Source organism: Mytilus trossulus, unplaced genomic scaffold, assembly GCF_036588685.1.
Source record: "Mytilus trossulus isolate FHL-02 unplaced genomic scaffold, PNRI_Mtr1.1.1.hap1 h1tg000070l__unscaffolded, whole genome shotgun sequence".
In the NCBI taxonomy this organism is placed as follows: Eukaryota; Metazoa; Mollusca; class Bivalvia; order Mytilida; family Mytilidae; genus Mytilus; species Mytilus trossulus.
The window spans coordinates 1,758,997-1,778,961 of NW_026963294.1; the positions used below are offsets into that span (position 1 = coordinate 1,758,997).

General features: G+C 29.5%; 1 protein-coding gene across 1 annotated transcript in view; it reads left to right on the top strand.

The window, feature by feature from the left end:
* The window catches only part of LOC134699519 (uncharacterized), a 132,324-nt gene that overhangs the window by 86,094 nt on the left and 26,265 nt on the right, over positions 1–19,965 (top strand). The window contains exons 13-18 of the mRNA XM_063561117.1: positions 364–504; positions 2,080–2,220; positions 7,899–8,039; positions 9,860–10,000; positions 12,044–12,184; positions 12,881–13,021. Coding sequence (XP_063417187.1) covers positions 364–504; positions 2,080–2,220; positions 7,899–8,039; positions 9,860–10,000; positions 12,044–12,184; positions 12,881–13,021 — 846 coding nt within the window. The remainder of the gene's footprint in view (positions 1–363; positions 505–2,079; positions 2,221–7,898; positions 8,040–9,859; positions 10,001–12,043; positions 12,185–12,880; positions 13,022–19,965) is intronic.

Below are 19,965 nucleotides of genomic sequence, written 5' to 3' on the forward strand. Positions count from 1 at the left end.
TGGAAATATGAACTTTAATTGTTAGAAGTGTTTTTTCAATACCCTTTTATATGAACAATACATGAACAGTAATTGCATTTTGCGGCCCCCAGAATGTTGTGAATTAGTTATAGTTACTTTATACTCTTTTATTTGTTTAACGTTTTACCGCCATTTACGTAACAATAGGCCCGCAACGTCGTCACTTGCCGACGTCTCTCTTGTATATTATAGACTAGTAAAGCATACGATGTGAGCAGAATCCCAACTCTACCCATAACCACGTACAGTGAAGTAACAATCTTAAAAGGTTCAGACTTTTCTTCACGTTGTTGTTCAAAGATAACAAGTATAGCATATAACAATTGAGTTAAATATTTTTAGAGAGAACTTACAACGAGACTTGCTCAACACTAGTTGGAGATACCTCATGTTACAATAATATGGTTTGTGTTTCTGATATTTGTGATTGTGAGATTCCCGCCATGCAGTATTATGATCCCGATGATAAAAGTTGTAAAGCAAGTACGTATTCATGGTATATGATTTCAATTAAAATAAATACAAGCATCGGCAACATTATATGAAACAGTATCATTATATTTACCGGTGTGCGTACTTTTAAGAGCCATTTGTCCTATGTTCAAGTTACCTTTTAGACATGTTACAGTCTTTTATCCATATTGTATTTATATTGGGTCTGATATCACACTAAGTATACCACACGCAACGATGTGCGGAGAATATAATAATTTTCACACATCCGTCCGTCCGTACGCCCGTCCGTCCATTCAATCGTCAGTCAGTCTTGTTGTTATCGCATCTTCTATCTTTTCTTAAACCGTAAAACAGAATTTCAAGAATCTTTGTAGATAATAAAAGACATACTATGTAGATGTGCATATCGATAAAAACTGACGATTCTAATTTTTTAGGAGTTATGCCCAATTTGAACCTGGATTTCTGGTTGGCCAATTTATACTACTGCAATTGTTTGTCATCGCAACACATCTAAAACCACCCAACACAAATTCATAAAATTTTATAATTTTATAAACAATAAGGACATACTATGTAAATGCGCCAAATCGACAGAAAAAATAAGATAGAATTTGTATGACCCACCTATGATAGTACATGGGCATTATGTTTTCTGGTCTGCGCGTCCATTCGTTTATTCGGGGCGTGGGGTATGTGAGCATGCTAACAAAGGTTCAGTGTATATTTAATTGTTTTTGTTTATATACTTTTCTGATCTTGTTAAGACGTAACGATTACAATTGATATTGTATTGTGTTTTTTTAAGGTTTAATGTTAGAATTCTGTTTCAGGTTAGGATAACGGTTGTCTCCCGTTAAAACGTTTTAACCCGAATTTCGAAGTACTAATGATTATTTTCTATCCCAGACAGAGATTACCGAAGCAATATTTGGCACAATTTTTGGGAATTTCGGGTCCTTAATGCTCATTATATGTGTACTTGTTTGGCTTTGTAACTATCTTGATCTACGCATCAATGATGAGTCTGATGTAGACGAAAAGTGCGTCTGTCGTATCGAATTATAAAATTATAAGACTGGCACCTTTGATAACTATCATCTCTCTTTGAAATCAATAAGTTCTAGAAAGGTCTTGAAATTTGTAAATTACCTTTTAATCACATTATCTATCGTCACATTTTGAATCTCTTTTCTTCCTTCTGACGTATGAAGATGACTTTATAGTAATATCAGGACACGTTTATACGTTCTCGACGCATCTACTCTAGCTGCTTCTGCAGTTCTGGAAGTTCAAGGGACTCGCTTTGTTTACATGTATCACGTTGTGATTATGACACTTTTTTGGGGATCATCTAGTTCTAGGTCAATGATTTTTGTTAGGCAGTTGTACTAACACTGGCATATCTAATTTCCATGGCGTTTGTTTGCCCTCTTTATTATGGTTCAAAAAACTGACTATTAATATTTATTAAAGGTACCCAGATAACAATTTAGTACGCCAGACGCGCGTTTCTGTACTCATTATAAAATAATCTTTAAATGTCCACATCATTGTTTAAAGTTAAAATGTGTAACATATAACAATTTAGTATATTTTTAGGGAGTACATACAAAGAGAATTGCACAACACTAGGTGGAGATTCCACATGTTACAATAATATGGTTTGTGTTTCTGATATTTGTGATTGTGAGATTCCCGCCTTGCAGTATCACGATCCCTCTGATAAAAGTTGTAAAGCAAGTATGTATTTATGGTATATAAATGTCATATTAATTGGATACAAAAAAAATAGGCAATATCATATTAATTCTTTTCTTGTAAAGCAAGTACGTACTCATAGTATAAGTTGTAATATACATTTGATAAAGAAAACTAAGGCAACAATATATTGTGTATAATTTATCTTTTAACCAAAATAATGTATTTCTGTATCGACTGATTCTTTAAATGGCTTCTCCAGAAACATCTGTCGAAGAAAGAAGACTCATTTAATAAATCAGGAGTATTGGTATGCCAGACAGACGTTTCGTTCACATAGGACTCATCATTTGAGTTTGAATCACATATTATAGATTCGTTGCTTCAAAATTGCCATACACCTTGTAATAACATATGTCGATGCTAATTATTTACATTGTAACTAACGTCTGTATATGTAGCGATGTCTTGTACGCATCTAAAATTAACATGAATGCATTTTGTGATTGTGAAATTCCCTCCACGCAGTATCACTATCCCTATGATCAAAGTTGTAAAGTAAGTACGTATTGATGGTATATACTTGTTATCGAAAAAATATATACTAGTATAGCGTAATTAATATTATATGATGTCTGATCTTATCATTTTCATGTATTTCTGTATCGAATGTATCTTTAAATGGCTACTCCAGACTATCTGTCAAAGAACGAAAATCTCATTGAAAATACCAGATTTATAGTAAAATTGAGAATGGAAATAGGATATGTATCAAAGAGACAACAACCCGACTGTAGAAAAAAACAACAGCAGAGGGTCACCAACAGGTCTCAATGTAGCGAGAATTCCCGCACCCATGTATTATAGGTATTGAACATGAAATTGAGACTGAAAATGGGGAATGCGTCAAAGAGACAACAACCCGACCATAGAGCAGACAACAGCAGAAGGTCACCAACAGGTCTTCAATATAGCGAGAAATTCACGCACCTGAAGGTGTCCTTCAGCTGGCCCCTAAACATATATATATATATATATATATAAACGCCTAAAAAGTGTACATAACAACACCAATAACACAAAAAGGAACTATAAATGTAATTATTTATAAATATTTCGGATAACAGATATCCTTCGTCAGTCAGATTCTGATGTTAAATGAATCATCTTTAAGTCTTCTTAGATTAAACTTTTACTAAATCTTGAAATTTATACAATAAAAAAGGCAAACCGAACATCAGTTAAGACGCTTGCATCATTGCAAAAATATGTTGAATATGAAATAGGTTATATGACTATTTACATCAGAGAGTTCAAATAAATGTTTTAAATAAAAATAATAATGTGCTATATGAACTAGCACATTTCTAAAGCTTTAACAGTGTCGATAAATATGATGTTACAAGAAAGATTGCGTTAATAAGAATTCCAAATAAACAGCATTGAACGGTCTTATTTCTAAATAAACAGCACTGAACGGTCTAAATTTCTAAATATTTCAGATTTAACAACTGTAGTGTAGTTACATTAGAGTCTGCGATGTTTAAATCAAACGGCCGTTTAAAAAAAATAACAAATTTTGACTAAAGTAAAATAGTTGGACGTGGCTTGGTACTTGGTACATCCCTCAAAAAATTAAGCAATTAGATTGTTATATTCAACAGATATATTTTAGAAATGAGTAAGGATAGAAATAAAAACGGGGACTGTAATAATAAGTAATATAACCCAGATGTGAAGCACTGCATGGTGGCGAATTACATCTTTTCATTTATCCCATTTGGTGCCAAAGTTGTTAATTTTCTTATCCAAAATCTTTCCCGAGTAAGTCTATCCTCCCTAGACCAAGCAGAGTTGTGGTCAATGATAGTAATGGTCAGTCGATTGAGATCTGCCTTAGTGTGGCCAGGGGATCTCAAATGACGACTAAGAGGGAGGTCTGGCTTGCATTGGTAGTCGCTACGATGACCGTTCATTCGTTTGTGAAACGGCTGTTCTGACTCGCCAACATACTGTTTACCACATTTACACTGTAGGAGATACACAACATTTGTAGTCTTGCAATTAACATTGCAAAATATGGTGTATTCTGTACCAGTGGAGTGACTGTTAAAAGTCTGGGTATCCAGTATTTGTTTGCAAGTCAGACATCGTTTGTTTCCACAACCCTTACAAGAGCCCACTGACGAAGAGCCTGCTTGAGAGCATAACTCAGCTCTCACCAGCAAGTCTTTAAGGCTTTTTGGCCTGCGGAAAGCCAGTACAGGTGGCTCGGGAAAGATCTTGGATAGTTTAGGATGTTTTTCGATATCTTTCCAACTTTCGCGGATAAGGTGAGACAAGTTGTCAAATTTTGGATGGTAATTCAACACAAAAGGCACCCTCCTGTTGACCTTTTTGACTTTATATTGTAAAAGTTCATCTCGGCTGATGTTGCTAGCACGAGAAAAACCTTTATCAATGTCTTTCCTTTTGTAGCCCCGATGTTTTAGGTGACCGCGAAGTTCTTGTAGTCGTTTTTTGGCAACATCGTTGGTGGAGCAAATCCTTTTTATTCGTATGGCCTGGCTGTAGGGAATGCTCTTGGTGCAATGTTTAGGGTGACAACTTGAAGGCGACAGATATTGATGTTTGTCTGTGGGCTTGCAATACAGATCTGTAAATATGTTTCCATCCCTCAATTGCGTTGTAGTGTCAAGAAATGTGATCTTAGAGTCAGAGATTTCATATGTGAATTTTATTGAGGGATGGGCATCGTTGGCATGTTGAATAAACAAATCTAGTTCTTGTTCAGTATTATCCCACTTCATGTCAATATCGTCAATAAATCGGAACCAAGAGAGGGGTTGATAAAGAAAAGAATTGAGAATTCTCTGTTCTGGGTTATATTACTTATTATTACAGTCCCCGTTTTTATTTCTATCCTTACTCATTTCTAAAATATATCTGTTGAATATAACAATCTAATTGCTTAATTTTTTGAGGGATGTACCAAGTACCATGCCACGTCCAACTATTTTACTTTAGTCAAAATTTGTTATTTTTTTTAAACGGCCGTTTGATTTAAACATCGCAGACTCTAATGTAACTACACTACAGTTGTTAAATCTGAAATATTTAGAAATTTAGACCGTTCAGTGCTGTTTATTTAGAAATAAGACCGTTCAATGCTGTTTATTTGGAATTCTTATTAACGCAATCTTTCTTGTAACATCATATTTATCGACACTGTTAAAGCTTTAGAAATGTGCTAGTTCATATAGCACATTATTATTTTTATTTAAAACATTTATTTGAACTCTCTGATGTAAATAGTCATATAACCTATTTCATATTCAACATATTTTTGCAATGATGCAAGCGTCTTAACTGATGTTCGGTTTGCCTTTTTTATTGTATAAATTTCAAGATTTAGTAAAAGTTTAATCTAAGAAGACTTAAAGATGATTCATTTAACATCAGAATCTGACTGACGAAGGATATCTGTTATCCGAAATATTTATAAATAATTACATTTATAGTTCCTTTTTGTGTTATTGGTGTTGTTATGTACACTTTTTAGGCGTTTATATAATTTATTTTATTGTGTACATGTATCGTTACTTGTAACGATCCAGCGCCCTCGTGGGAAAAATCGTTGACTATTATTCAGACGTTTTATATATATATATATATATATACTAGTTCAGTGATGATGAAAGCCATACTAAACTCCAAATTGTACACAAGAAACTGGAATTAAAAATAATACAAGACTTACAAAGACCAGAGGCTCCTGACTTGTAACAGGCGTAAAAATGCGCCGGGGTTAAACTTGTTTATGAGATCTCAACCCTCCCCTATACCTCTAGCCAATGCAGAAAAGTAAACACATAGCAATACGCACATTAAAATTCAATTCAAGAGAGGTCCGAGTCTGATGTCAAAAGATGTAACCAAAAAAAATAAACAAAACGACAATAATGCTTAAAAAGCATCAGAGTACTAGCAGTTAACTGACATGCCAGCTCCAGACTTCAATTTAACAGATTGAAAGAATATGTCTCAATCATATGAATGTCAGGCACAATCCTTCCCGTGAGGGGTTCAGTATCATACCATCATAACATATATGAGAAGGACATAACCCGTGTCATGCCAACAACTGTTATTTTTAAATAAATGTGTTTAGTTCTGATGCAAAGACCCTATAAGTGAATCAATATTAACGACAAAATATGCAATCTTTAATGACCTAACAGCAGTATCGTGACTATGTCCCTTTTTAATAAGTCTATTTAAAGGTTTTGTTAGCTTCTGAGGTGAATACTGATATGTTTGTGCTTTATATATAAAGAATATTTCCATATAATCATTTGATGTAAAATACTCTGCATGTTGAGCTATCTTTACGAATGATGCCCTTACACCAATGATAACATTTAGTAAATGTTTTGACTAGCTTGTGATATCGAAAACCCTGGTGTAATCACTTTTCAGTAATACATAAATTTCTCTCGTTAAAATCTAAAACATTGTTACATTTACGAGCGAATCGTACAAGTTGCGATACATAAACACCGTAAGATGGTGACAAGGGAACTTCACATCTCAAAATGGATAATTAACGATAGGAAATGAGAAATCATCTCTTTTATCATAAATTTTTGTTTAAGCTTTCCGTTAATGATATCGATATCAAGATCGAGGAAAGGCGGCAGTGGTCATTGTTAATATTAGCCTTATTTAAAGTAAGTTCAACAGGATAAATTTCTTTAGTATACATACTGAAGTCGTAATTATTGAGAGCCAAAATATTAAATCAAAATATCTATTTTGTAAATGTTTACCTGTGTACTTTAATAACTTTATTCAAAGCCGTTTGCCTATGTTAAATTGTCTTTTTGACAGGTAACATTCTTTTATTTATATTTTATTTCAAACTTATTACTTTAGTGTATATTTACTTGTTTTTTATTATATAGATATAGGAAGATGTGGTGTGAGTGCCAATGAGACAACTCTTTATCCAAGTAACAATTTAAAAAGTAAACCATTATAGGTTAAAGTACGGCCTTCAACACGGAGCTTATATGCCTTTTTGATCTTATTGAGCATTTCAATTGATATTTTATTGTGATTCTTTTTATGTTGTGATGTTAGATCTCTGTTTCTGGTTAAGGTAAAGATTGTTCGCTATTTAAACTATTAAACCCGCTACATTTGTTTGCACCAGTCCTAAGTCAGGAACCTGTTCAGTGGTTGTCGTATGTGGGTGTTGTTCTAAAGTGTTCTTTTCGTTCTCGTTTTTTTAAATTATTAGACTGTTGTTTTACTTTTTGAATTGTATTAAACTAGTCGTTTTGGGGCTCTTTTGAGCTTGTATTAATGTTCAATAAGAGACAATCGTCCATGTTTTTCAACAATGTATTAGTTTTTTATCAGGTCACTTGATGGGGAATCGCTATTTAAATATATGTATTGTATTTAACATGATACATTGGTAATATAATTTGCCCAAGACACAATTTCGTCTACAAGACTTATTAGTGACGCTTAAATAAAATAAAATGTAAACAAGCCATATAAAGTTCGAAGTTGAAGAGTATTGATGATCAAATATTCCTAAATGCAGCTTAGATAATCTATTCTTCAGATGGAAATGCCTTAGTATAAAAAAATTAAAAGTATTGTAATTGGTTTAATCAAAATTATAATTAAACAACTAAGTATACTTTTAGTAAGTACATACAACGAGGCTTGCTCTACACTAGTTGGAGATTCCACATGTTACAATAATGTGGTTTGTGTTTCTGATATTTGTGATTGTGAGATTCCCGCCATGCAGTATCATGATTTCTATGATAAAAGCTGTAAAGCAAGTACGTATTCATGGTATATAATTGTAACATAAATTAAAATGAAAATACCTTAGACAACAAAAAAGAGAAGAAAGAAACCAAAGGGATAGTCAAACTCATGAATCTAAAACAACTTGATAACGCCATGGCTAAATATTAAAAAGACAAACAGACAAACAAAAGTACGCATGACGCAACATAGAAAGCTAAAGAATAAACAACACGAACCCCATCAAAAACTAGGGGTGATCTTAGATGCTCCGGAAGGGTAAGCACCTCCTGCTCCACATGTGTTGCTTATGTGATAACAAATCCGGTAAATAGTCTAATTCGGTAGTTCACATTCATGAAAGGGAAGGGGATTGTATTTACGACGTAAGGAACATATCCGATATTAACAATGTATTGTATATCATAAAAAAAAAATCAAGATTTATTGTAAAGCAACGCTCAGACACTTATATGTGTAACATGAGGTACATATATACAATCGTAAACATGATTTATAACACAAAGAAGATGTGGTATGATTGCCAAAGAGATAACTCTCCACTAGATACCAAATGACACAGAAATTCACAACAATGAACAAAGTTCCTTCTACATAGTCAGATATATAAGTCACCGAAATCAACTTTAAATTATGTTTATTTATTTCTGAATAGAAAAAAGAAAATTAATTTATTAAAAAAAAAGTTTTGGTTCGCTAGACGGGAGTTTCGTCTACATAAGACTCATAAATTGAGTTTAAATCAAAAATAAAAGATACGATACACATTGTATATACTTATGTCAAGGATATGGCGCTATTCATTTACTATGTGACTGTTAAACGTCGCTAACGTTACCTATTGTTACCGTTACGCCTTTGTATACATAGCGTTGCCTTGTGCACAACTTATCATTACATAAATGGAGTTAAGGTGGTACCCAACACTTGCACTAAAATGAATTTGGCTCGTTTAATTTTCATAAAATTTTGTCAAAGTACTTACTTTGACCCTTTAACAAAAATAAAAAATTTCAAAAATTTTTAACCAACCGTTTCGTCAGAAAAAATACACTGGTTATAAAGCAGTTTGACAAACAATAATTTTGATCATTGAGAAGCTTAATATTCCTTTCTCAACACAACGTAATTCAAACGTTTAGCTGACTTTACAGAGTTATCTCCCTGTAGTGTTGGGTACCACCTTAAATAAGAGCTTAATAATAACCACAACCTTCAGGATAACCTACTCAGTTATTGGACATAAAACTGTCAAATTCATAAAACAGACTTGAAATCCAAACAAAACTAAACATTGCAGAAAAACTAACTTCATTGTACAAAAAAAAACATAAGACTGTACAATAGAAATCCTCCACTCTCTCTCCATCCTCAAACAATTTAAAAATTAAACATTGGGATGAACTCAGATGCTGCTGAAGGGAAGCAAATCCTCTTCCACCTGTAGCACCTGTCCGTATGCTAGTGTAGTAATAAATCATTAATGCAAAATTAGAAAATATGAAATCCGGATTTAGGTTAAGACAGTTGGAAAATATTGGTTGTCACCTATGAAATAAATGTGCAATAGCAATAAACCAGCTCGAAGGTGGCGACTCACTATTGATACGTCAATGATTTTTTTTTAAAGCAGTCGTATTAATAATGGCAAATCTTATTTCTATTTAGATTGTTTCGTTCTGTTCCTAATTGTTCATTAACTTTGAAGGTTTTGCAAAGCTTACATGTTAAAATGATAATATGATTTACTTAGTCACATTAGAAAAAGTATATAGCCTTGTTGTTAGAAGTTTAAAATGTATGACATATAACAATTTCGTATATTTTGTAGTCAGTACATACAACGAGAATTGCTCTACACCAGTTGGAGATGCCTCATGTTACAATAACATGGTTTGTATTTCTGGTATATGTGATTGTGAGATTCCCGCCACGCAGTATCACTATCCATACGATAAAAGTTGTAAAGCAAGTACGTATTCGTGGAATATAGTTGACATCTAAACTGGATAAAACAAACTTAGGCAACAGTATATGGTACACAATTGATCTTTTTAATCATTAATTTATTTCTTTAAAAACTGTTTCTCTAAATTGCTTCTCCAGATATATCTGTTGAAGAAAGAACAACTCATTAAATAAGCCAGGATTATTGGTTCGCCAAACGTGCGTTTCGTCTGCATAAGACTCAATAAATGAGTTTGAATCATATTAAAGTTTTTTACTTCAAATTGGCAATACACATTGTAATTACTTATGTCAAGGATATAACGGTTTTCATTTACAAGGCAACTAATGTCGACACCAACGTTACCTATTATTTGTATTACGCCTTTGTACATATAGCGTTGCCTTCTGCGCAACTCATCATTACATAAATGCAGTGTATATGAACACAAGTCTTATCAATTAAGAGCTAAATACAAACAGCTACCTTAAAGATAACTTATCCGACTCAGTTATTGGCCTGCGGACTATAATCAGTTGACAAAGTTGTCATCCTTGGATAAAAACGAAATTTTACAATAAACTAACTTCATTGTACAAAACACAAAAAAACCCAAAAACTTAACGTTGCAAACCCTTCCAAAAGAAAATTAAATTTAAGTACTTGGGATTAACTCAAATGCTCCAGAAAGGTAAGCAGATCCTCTTCCACATATAGTACATTTTCCTGATGTTTTTGTATTAACAATTAAATAATGTCAAATTAGAATAAATCAGAACCAGGGTTCAGGTTGGAAAATATTCGTGTTCATCTATAAAATAAAATAACTTTAAACCAGTTCGAAAGTTGGCAACTACAAGTGGTAGGTCAATGATTTTATGACAGCCAGTTGAATTAATCAAGGCAAGTTTCATTTCCATTGAGATTGTTCGGCCCTGTAGCTTATTAATAACTTTCCATAACTTCGAATATTTTGTATAGCTTACCATTATGTCATTGGTCTATTATAATTTTGAAAAATACTTTGATTGACAAAATTATTTTTTACTTGGGTAGTGGTATAAACCATATGTGGACTCTCAAAAATTCTACAGAGCTTCTGGATAATTTTAAATCTGAGTCCTTTTTCTGAAGTTAGTTCTGACTAAAACTTTTGATTTTTCAACCCTGTATATATACCACTATTCTCCATGTGAAACGCATATAACTATAAGCAATAGGTGCATAAGTGTTGATAGCTGCACATAGATATAGGAAGATGTGGTGTGAGTGCCAATGAGACAACTCTCCATCCAAATAACAATTTAAAAAGTAAACCATTATAGGTTAAATTACGGCCTTCAACACGGAGCCTTGGCTCACACCGAACAACAAGCTATAAAGGGCCCCAAAATTACTAGTGTAAAACCATTCAAACGGGAAAAACCAACGGTCTAATCTATATAAACAAAACGAGAAACACGTATATATTACATAAACAAACGACAACTACTGTACATCAGATTCCTGACTTAGGACAGGTGCAAACATTTGCAGCGGGATTAAACATTTTAATAGATCCAAACCTTCTCCCTTTTTCTCTGAAACAATAGCATAACATCACAACATAAAAAAACATACGATAAAATATCAATTGGCAGACTAAACTCAATCAAAAACGTATGATTACACAATGAACGAATAAATTTGATCTGCGATATCTGAATACAAATGCACAGTTAATTAAATATTAATTAAACATATCTGTCTGGTATGGATCATCTGATCCAAACCTCATTTTCAGGGCTCATTGGTAAATGTTTTTTTCCCTTTGTTAATGTGAAGTTTATGTGACAGTTTAAATAAAACTTATATTTAGGACTATGAACATAATGTCAATAATTAGTAAAGAAGGCGAGATCAAATTTTTTGTGATTTTGCTTTTTGCTATTTGAACATTTGTATTGTACTATCTCAAATGATAATATGGTTTACTAAGTCACATTAAAAAAAGTATAAAAGTTCCACAACCTTGTTATTAGAAGTTTAAAATGTATGACATATATTAACTATTAAGTATATTTTTAGTGAGTACTTACAAAGAGACTTGCACAACACTTATTGGAGATTCCACATGTTACAATAATATGGTTTGTGTTTCTGATATTTGTGATTGTGAGATTCCCGCCATGCAGTATCACGATCCCTATGCTAAAAGTTGTGAAGCGAGTATGTATTCATGATTAATGGTATAAAGTTGTTATATACAACAAACTAAGGCAACTATTTATGATGTATATTTGATATTTTTATCATACTTAGGCAACAATATACATGATATATGGTATATATTTGATTTTTTTCATCATATTTTTGGCAACAATATATGGTATATATTTGACTCATCGTATTAACTAAATAATTTCGACATGAAAAATGTTAAAAATAAATACTTCAAAACTACCAGCCTAGTTTATGTATCAAAAAAATGAACTTAAATTAAATTTGTAACACATCCAAAAACGATAACCGCTTAATAACAAGCGCCTGACTAGGGACAGACACTTTCTTGCTATTGCGCAATATTGTGCAATTAGATATTTCTTGCTATTGCGCAATTGAAAATACTTGCCATTGCTCAATACTGTGCAATTGAAGATTTCAAACATACAGACTGTGGCAAGGTTAAATAAGCTTTTGATTTTAAATATTTTGGCCACAAGCATCACTGGAGAGACATTTATTGTCGAAATGCGCATCTTGTGCAAGAAAATTGGTACCGTTTATTTTATTAAATATGTGAGCAGGATCCAAATCTCCCCCTAAACAGCAGACAGCGGAGTTACAGTCCTAACAGGACCACAGCTTTGTTCATGTTGTTGTTGAAATGTATTACATATATTAACAATTAAGTATATTTTTTAGTAAGAGGATACAAAGAGAATTGCTCTACATCAGTTGGAGATTCCACATGTTTCAATAATATGGTTTGTGTTTCTGGAACTTGTGATTGCCCGATTCCCGCAATGCAGTATTACGTGTTTCATGATAAAAGTTGTAAAACAAGTACGTATTCATGGTATACATTTTTAATCTTAGTTAGATTAAATAAAATAAACGACAATATTTGATATACAATTTATGTTTTTGACTTAAATCTGTATACACTGTATCTCAAAATGGCTTCTCCAGCAATATCTAGATCTGTTGAAGTAATAAACTAATTGAATAAACCAGGCTTAGTAGTTCCCGGACTTGCGTCTATATAATACTCATTAATAAGATTTAAATCAAATATTTATTATTTTTTAATCTAAATTTGCAATACACATTGTAATACCTGATGTCAAGGATTTGCCATTTGCCATTTACTATTAACTTAACATCACATAAGTCACATAGTTTTTACGAAATGCCTCTGTAAAGTGGTCTTGTCTTCTACAAATAATTGCATGAATACAATGTATCCTACTTAGTAATTGGACAGAGGACTTTCAACTTCATAAGATAAACTTGAAAATCCCAGAGCACAAACTGAACATTGCAAAAAGGCTAACCTCACTGTACTAAACAAAAAAAAGAACTTAAAGAATATTAATTTACCATTAAAAAAAACGGAGAAAAAACTCAAAAAAAAAAACCCACTTGGATAATATCAAATGCATCTGGAAGGTAAGCAGATCTTCTTACACATGTAGCATCTTCGAAAGCTTATTTGAGTGATATTTCAAATTCCAAATTGAAATAAATGAAAAGGGGGGTTTAGCCTAATTACACAATAGGAGTACAATTGGTTCCCATGGGAATGCCGCTGGTTTGTTTAAAATCAGTCCTCCAAACGTATCAAATATTTTGTAAATTAAGATATTTAGAATGCATTTCCATCTATTAACGTTATTGCAGCCAAATACTCTTTTCACACGATAACATCTTTAAGTTTAAGTACGTTTGTAAATTGACAATACACGCTTTTTTTTTTAGATCGGTTCGATAGTCAATACGCTGCTCATTTCTAATAGTTTGAAACTTATACGCAATGATGATTACAACTTTGAATTCGGTGGTCGACCACTGTCGCTAGTTACGAATGATGTTCCTTTGTAAATGGAAAATATGCTGAATTTGCCGTTTTCGCGCTCAAAATTTATTTTGCCGCTGAACATATACTATATAACTTTCGGGGTGAAGTATTAGTACTAATTACATACATCTATTAGTACTTATTACATACATCTATTAGTACTTATTACATACATCTATTAGTACTTATTACATACATCTATTAGTACTTATTACATACATCTATTAGTACTTATCACATACATCTTTTAATACTTATTACATACATCTATTAGTACTTATTACATACATCTATTAGTACTTATTACATACATCTTTTAATACTTATTACATACATCTTTTAATACTTATTACATACATCTATTAGTACTTATTACATACATCTATTAGTACTTATTACATACACCTATTAGTACTTATTACATAGATCTATTAGTACTTATTACATACATCTATTAGTACTTATTACATACATCTATTAGTACTTATTACATACATCTATTAGCACTTATTACATACATCTATTAGTACTTATTACATAGATCTATTAGTACTTATTACATACATCTATTAGTACTTATTACATACATCTATTAGTACTTATTACATACATCTATTAATCTATTAATACTTATTACATACATCTATTAGTACTTATTACATAGATCTATTAGTACTTATTACATACATCTATTAGTACTTATTACATACATCTATTAGTACTTATCACATACATCTTTTAATACTTATTACATACATCTATTAGTACTTATTACATACATCTATTAGTACTTATTACATACATCTTTTAATACTTATTACATACATCTTTTAATACTTATTACATACAACTATTAGTACTTATTACATACATCTATTAGTACTTATTACATACACCTATTAGTACTTATTACATAGATCTATTAGTACTTATTACATACATCTATTAGTACTTATTACATACATCTATTAGTACTTATTACATACATCTATTAGCACTTATTACATACATCTATTAGTACTTATTACATAGATCTATTAGTACTTATTACATACATCTATTAGTACTTATTACATACATCTATTAGTACTTATTACATACATCTATTAATCTATTAATACTTATTACATACATCTATTAGTACTTATTACATAGATCTATTAGTACTTATTACATACATCTATTAGTACTTATTACATACATCTATTAGTACTTAATACATACATCTATTAGTACTTATCACATACATCTATAAGTACTTATTACATACATGTATTAGTACTCATTACATACATCTATTAGTACTTATTACATAGATCTATTAGTACTTATTACATACATCTATTAGTACTTATTACATACATCTATTAGTACTTATTACATACATCTATTAGTACTTATTACATACATCTATAAGTACTTATTACATACAGCTATTAGTACTTATCTATTAGCACTTATTAAATACATCTATTAGTACTTATTACATACATCTATTAGTACTTATTACATACATCTATTAATACTTATTACATACATCTATTAGTACTTATTACATACATCTATTAATACGTATTACATACATCTATTAATACTCATTACATACATCTATTAGTACTTATTACATAGATCTATTAGTACTTATTACATACATCTATTAGTACTTATTACATACATCTATTAGTACTTATTACATACAGCTATTAGTACTTATCTATTAGCACTTATTAAATACATCTATTAGTACTTATTACATACATCTATTAGTACTTATTACATACATCTATTAATACTTATTACATACATCTATTAGTACTTATTACATACATCTATTAATACGTATTACATACATCTATTAATACTTATTACATACATCTATTAGTACTTATTACATACATCTATTAGTACTTATTACATACATCTATTAGTACTTAATACATACATCTATTAGTACTTATCACATACATCTATTAATACTTATTACATACATCTATTAGTACTTATTACATACATCTATTAGTACTTATCACATACATCTATTAGTACTTATTACATACATCTATTAGTACTTAATGCATACATCTATTAGTACTTATCACATACATCTATTAGTACTTAATACATACATCTATTAGTACTTATCACATACATCTATTAGTACTTATTACATATATTTATTAGTACTTATTACATACATCTATTAGTACTTATTACATAGATCTATTAGTACTTATCACATACATCTATTAGTACTTATTACATACATCTATTAGTACTTAATACATACATCTATTAGTACTTATCACATACATCTATTAATACTTATTACATACATCTATTAATACTTATTACATACATCTATTAGTACTTATTACATACATCTATTAGTACTTATTACATACATCTATTAGTACTCATTACATACATCTATTAGTACTTATTACATATATTTATTAATACTTATTACATACATCTATTAGTACTTATTACATACATCTATTAGTACTTATTACATACATCTATTAGTACTTATTACATACATCTATTAGTACTTATTACATACATCTATTAGTACTTATTACATACAGCTATTAGTACTTATCTATTAGCACTTATTAAATACATCTATTAGTACTTATTACATACATCTATTAGTACTTATTACATAGATCTATTAGTACTTATTACATACATCTATTAATACTTATTACATACATCTATTAGTACTTATTACATACATCTATTAATACTTATTACATACATCTATTAGTACTTATTACATAGATCTATTAGTACTTATTACATACATCTATTAGTACTTATTACATACATCTATTAGTACTTAATACATACATCTATTAGTACTTATCACATACATCTATTAGTACTTATTACATACATCTATTAGTACTTATTACATACATCTATTAGTACTCATTACATACATCTATTAGTACTTATTACATATATTTATTAGTACTTATTACATACATCTATTAGTACTTATTACATAGATCTAGTAGTACTTATTACATACATCTATTAGTACTTATTACATACATCTATTAGTACTTATTACATACATCTATTAGTACTTATTACATACAGCTATTAGTACTTATCTATTAGCACTTATTAAATACATCTATTAGTACTTATTACATAGATCTATTAATACTTATTACATACATCTATTAGTACTTATTACATACATCTATTAGTACTTATTACATACATCTATTAGTACTTATTACATACATCTATTAATACTTATTACATACATCTATTAGTACTTATTACATACATCTATTAGTACTTATTACATACATCTATTAGTACTTATTACATACATCTATTAGTACTTATTACATACATCTATTAATACTTATTACATACAGCTATTAGTACTTATCTATTAGCACTTATTACATACATCTATTAGTACTTATTACATACATCTATTAATACTTATTACATACATCTATTAATACTTATTACATACATCTATTAGTACTTATTACATACATCTATTAGTACTTATTACATAGATCTATTAGTACTTATTACATACATCTATTAGTACTTATTACATAGATCTATTAGTACTTATTACATACATCTATTAGTACTTAATACATACATCTATTAGTACTTATCACATACATCTATTAGTACTTATTACATACATCTATTAGTACTTAATACATACATCTATTAGTACTTATCACATACATCTATTAATACTTATTACATACATCTATTAGTACTCATTACATACATCTATTAGTACTTATTACATATATTTATTAGTACTTATTACATACATCTATTAGTACTTATTACATAGATCTATTAGTACTTATCACATACATCTATTAGTACTTATTACATACATCTATTAGTACTTAATACATACATCTATTAGTACTTATCACATACATCTATTAATACTTATTACATACATCTATTAATACTTATTACATACATCTATTAGTACTTATTACATATATTTATTAGTACTTATTACATACATCTATTAGTACTTATTACATACATCTATTAGTACTTATTACATACATCTATTAGTACTTATCACATACATCTATTAGTACTTATTACATACATCTATTAGTACTTATTACATACATCTATTAGTACTCATTACATACATCTATTAGTACTTATTACATATATTTATTAGTACTTATTACATACATCTATTAGTACTTATTACATAGATCTATTAGTACTTATTACATACATCTATTAGTACTTATTACATACATCTATTAGTACTATTACATACATCTATTAGTACTTATTACATACATCTATTAGTACTTATTACATACATCTATTAGTACTTATTACATACAGCTATTAGTACTTATCTATTAGCACTTATTAAATACATCTATTAGTACTTATTACATAGATCTATTAGTACTTATTACATACATCTATTAGTACTTATTACATACATCTATTAGTACTTATTACATGCATCTATTAGTACTTATTACATACAGCTATTAGTACTTATTACATACAGCTATTAGTACTTATTACATACATCTATTAGTACTTATTACATACAGCTATTAGTACTTATCTATTAGCACTTATTAAATACATCTATTAGTACTTATTACATACATCTATTAGTACTTATTACATAGATCTATTATTATTTATTACATACGTCTATTAGTACTTATTACATAGATCTATTAGTACTTATTACATACATCTATTAGTACTTATTACATAGATCTATTAGTACTTATTACATACATCTATTAGTACTTATTACATACATCTATTAGTACTTATTACATACATCTATTAGTACTTATTACATACATCTGTTAGTACTTATTACATACATCTATTAGTACTTATTACATACAGCTATTAGTACTTATCTATTAGCACTTATTAAATACATCTATTAGTACTTATTACATAGATCTATTAGTACTTATTACATACATCTATTAGTACTTATTACATACATCTATTAGTACTTATTACATGCATTTATTAGCACTTATTACATACATTTATTAGTACTTATTACATACATCTATTAGTACTTATTACATACATCTATTAGTACTTATTACATACATCTATTAGTACTTATTACATACATCTATTAGTACTTAATACATACATCTATTAGTACTTATCACATACATCTATTAGTACTTATTACATACATCTATTAGTACTTAATACATACATCTATTAGTACTTATCACATACATCTATTAATACTTATTACATACATCTATTAGTACTTATTACATACATCTATTAGTACTTATCACATACATCTATTAGTACTTATTACATACATCTATTAGTACTTATTACATACATCTGTTAGTACTTATTACATACATCTATTAGTACTTATTACATACAGCTATTAGTACTTATCTATTAGCACTTATTAAATACATCTATCAGTACTTATTACATAGATCTATTAGTACTTATTACATACATCTATTAGTACTTATTACATACATCTATTAGTACTTATTACATGCATTTATTAGCACTTATTACATACATTTATTAGTACTTATTACATACATCTATTAGTACTTATCACATACATCTATTAGTACTTATTACATACATCTATTAGTACTTATTACATACATCTATTAGTACTTATTACATACATCTATTAGTACTTATTACATACATCTATTAGTACTTATTACATACATCTATTAGTACTTATTACATACATCTATTAGTACTTATTACGTACATCTTTTAGTACGTAATACAGACATGAACATCTATGTCTACATTTTTCTTTGATTTTGTCAACATTGGAATCATTACTAATAAGCCTACTAGTTCTTTCTGAAGTTTGAGAAGTGTTTACAACACATTCAAAAACATTGTT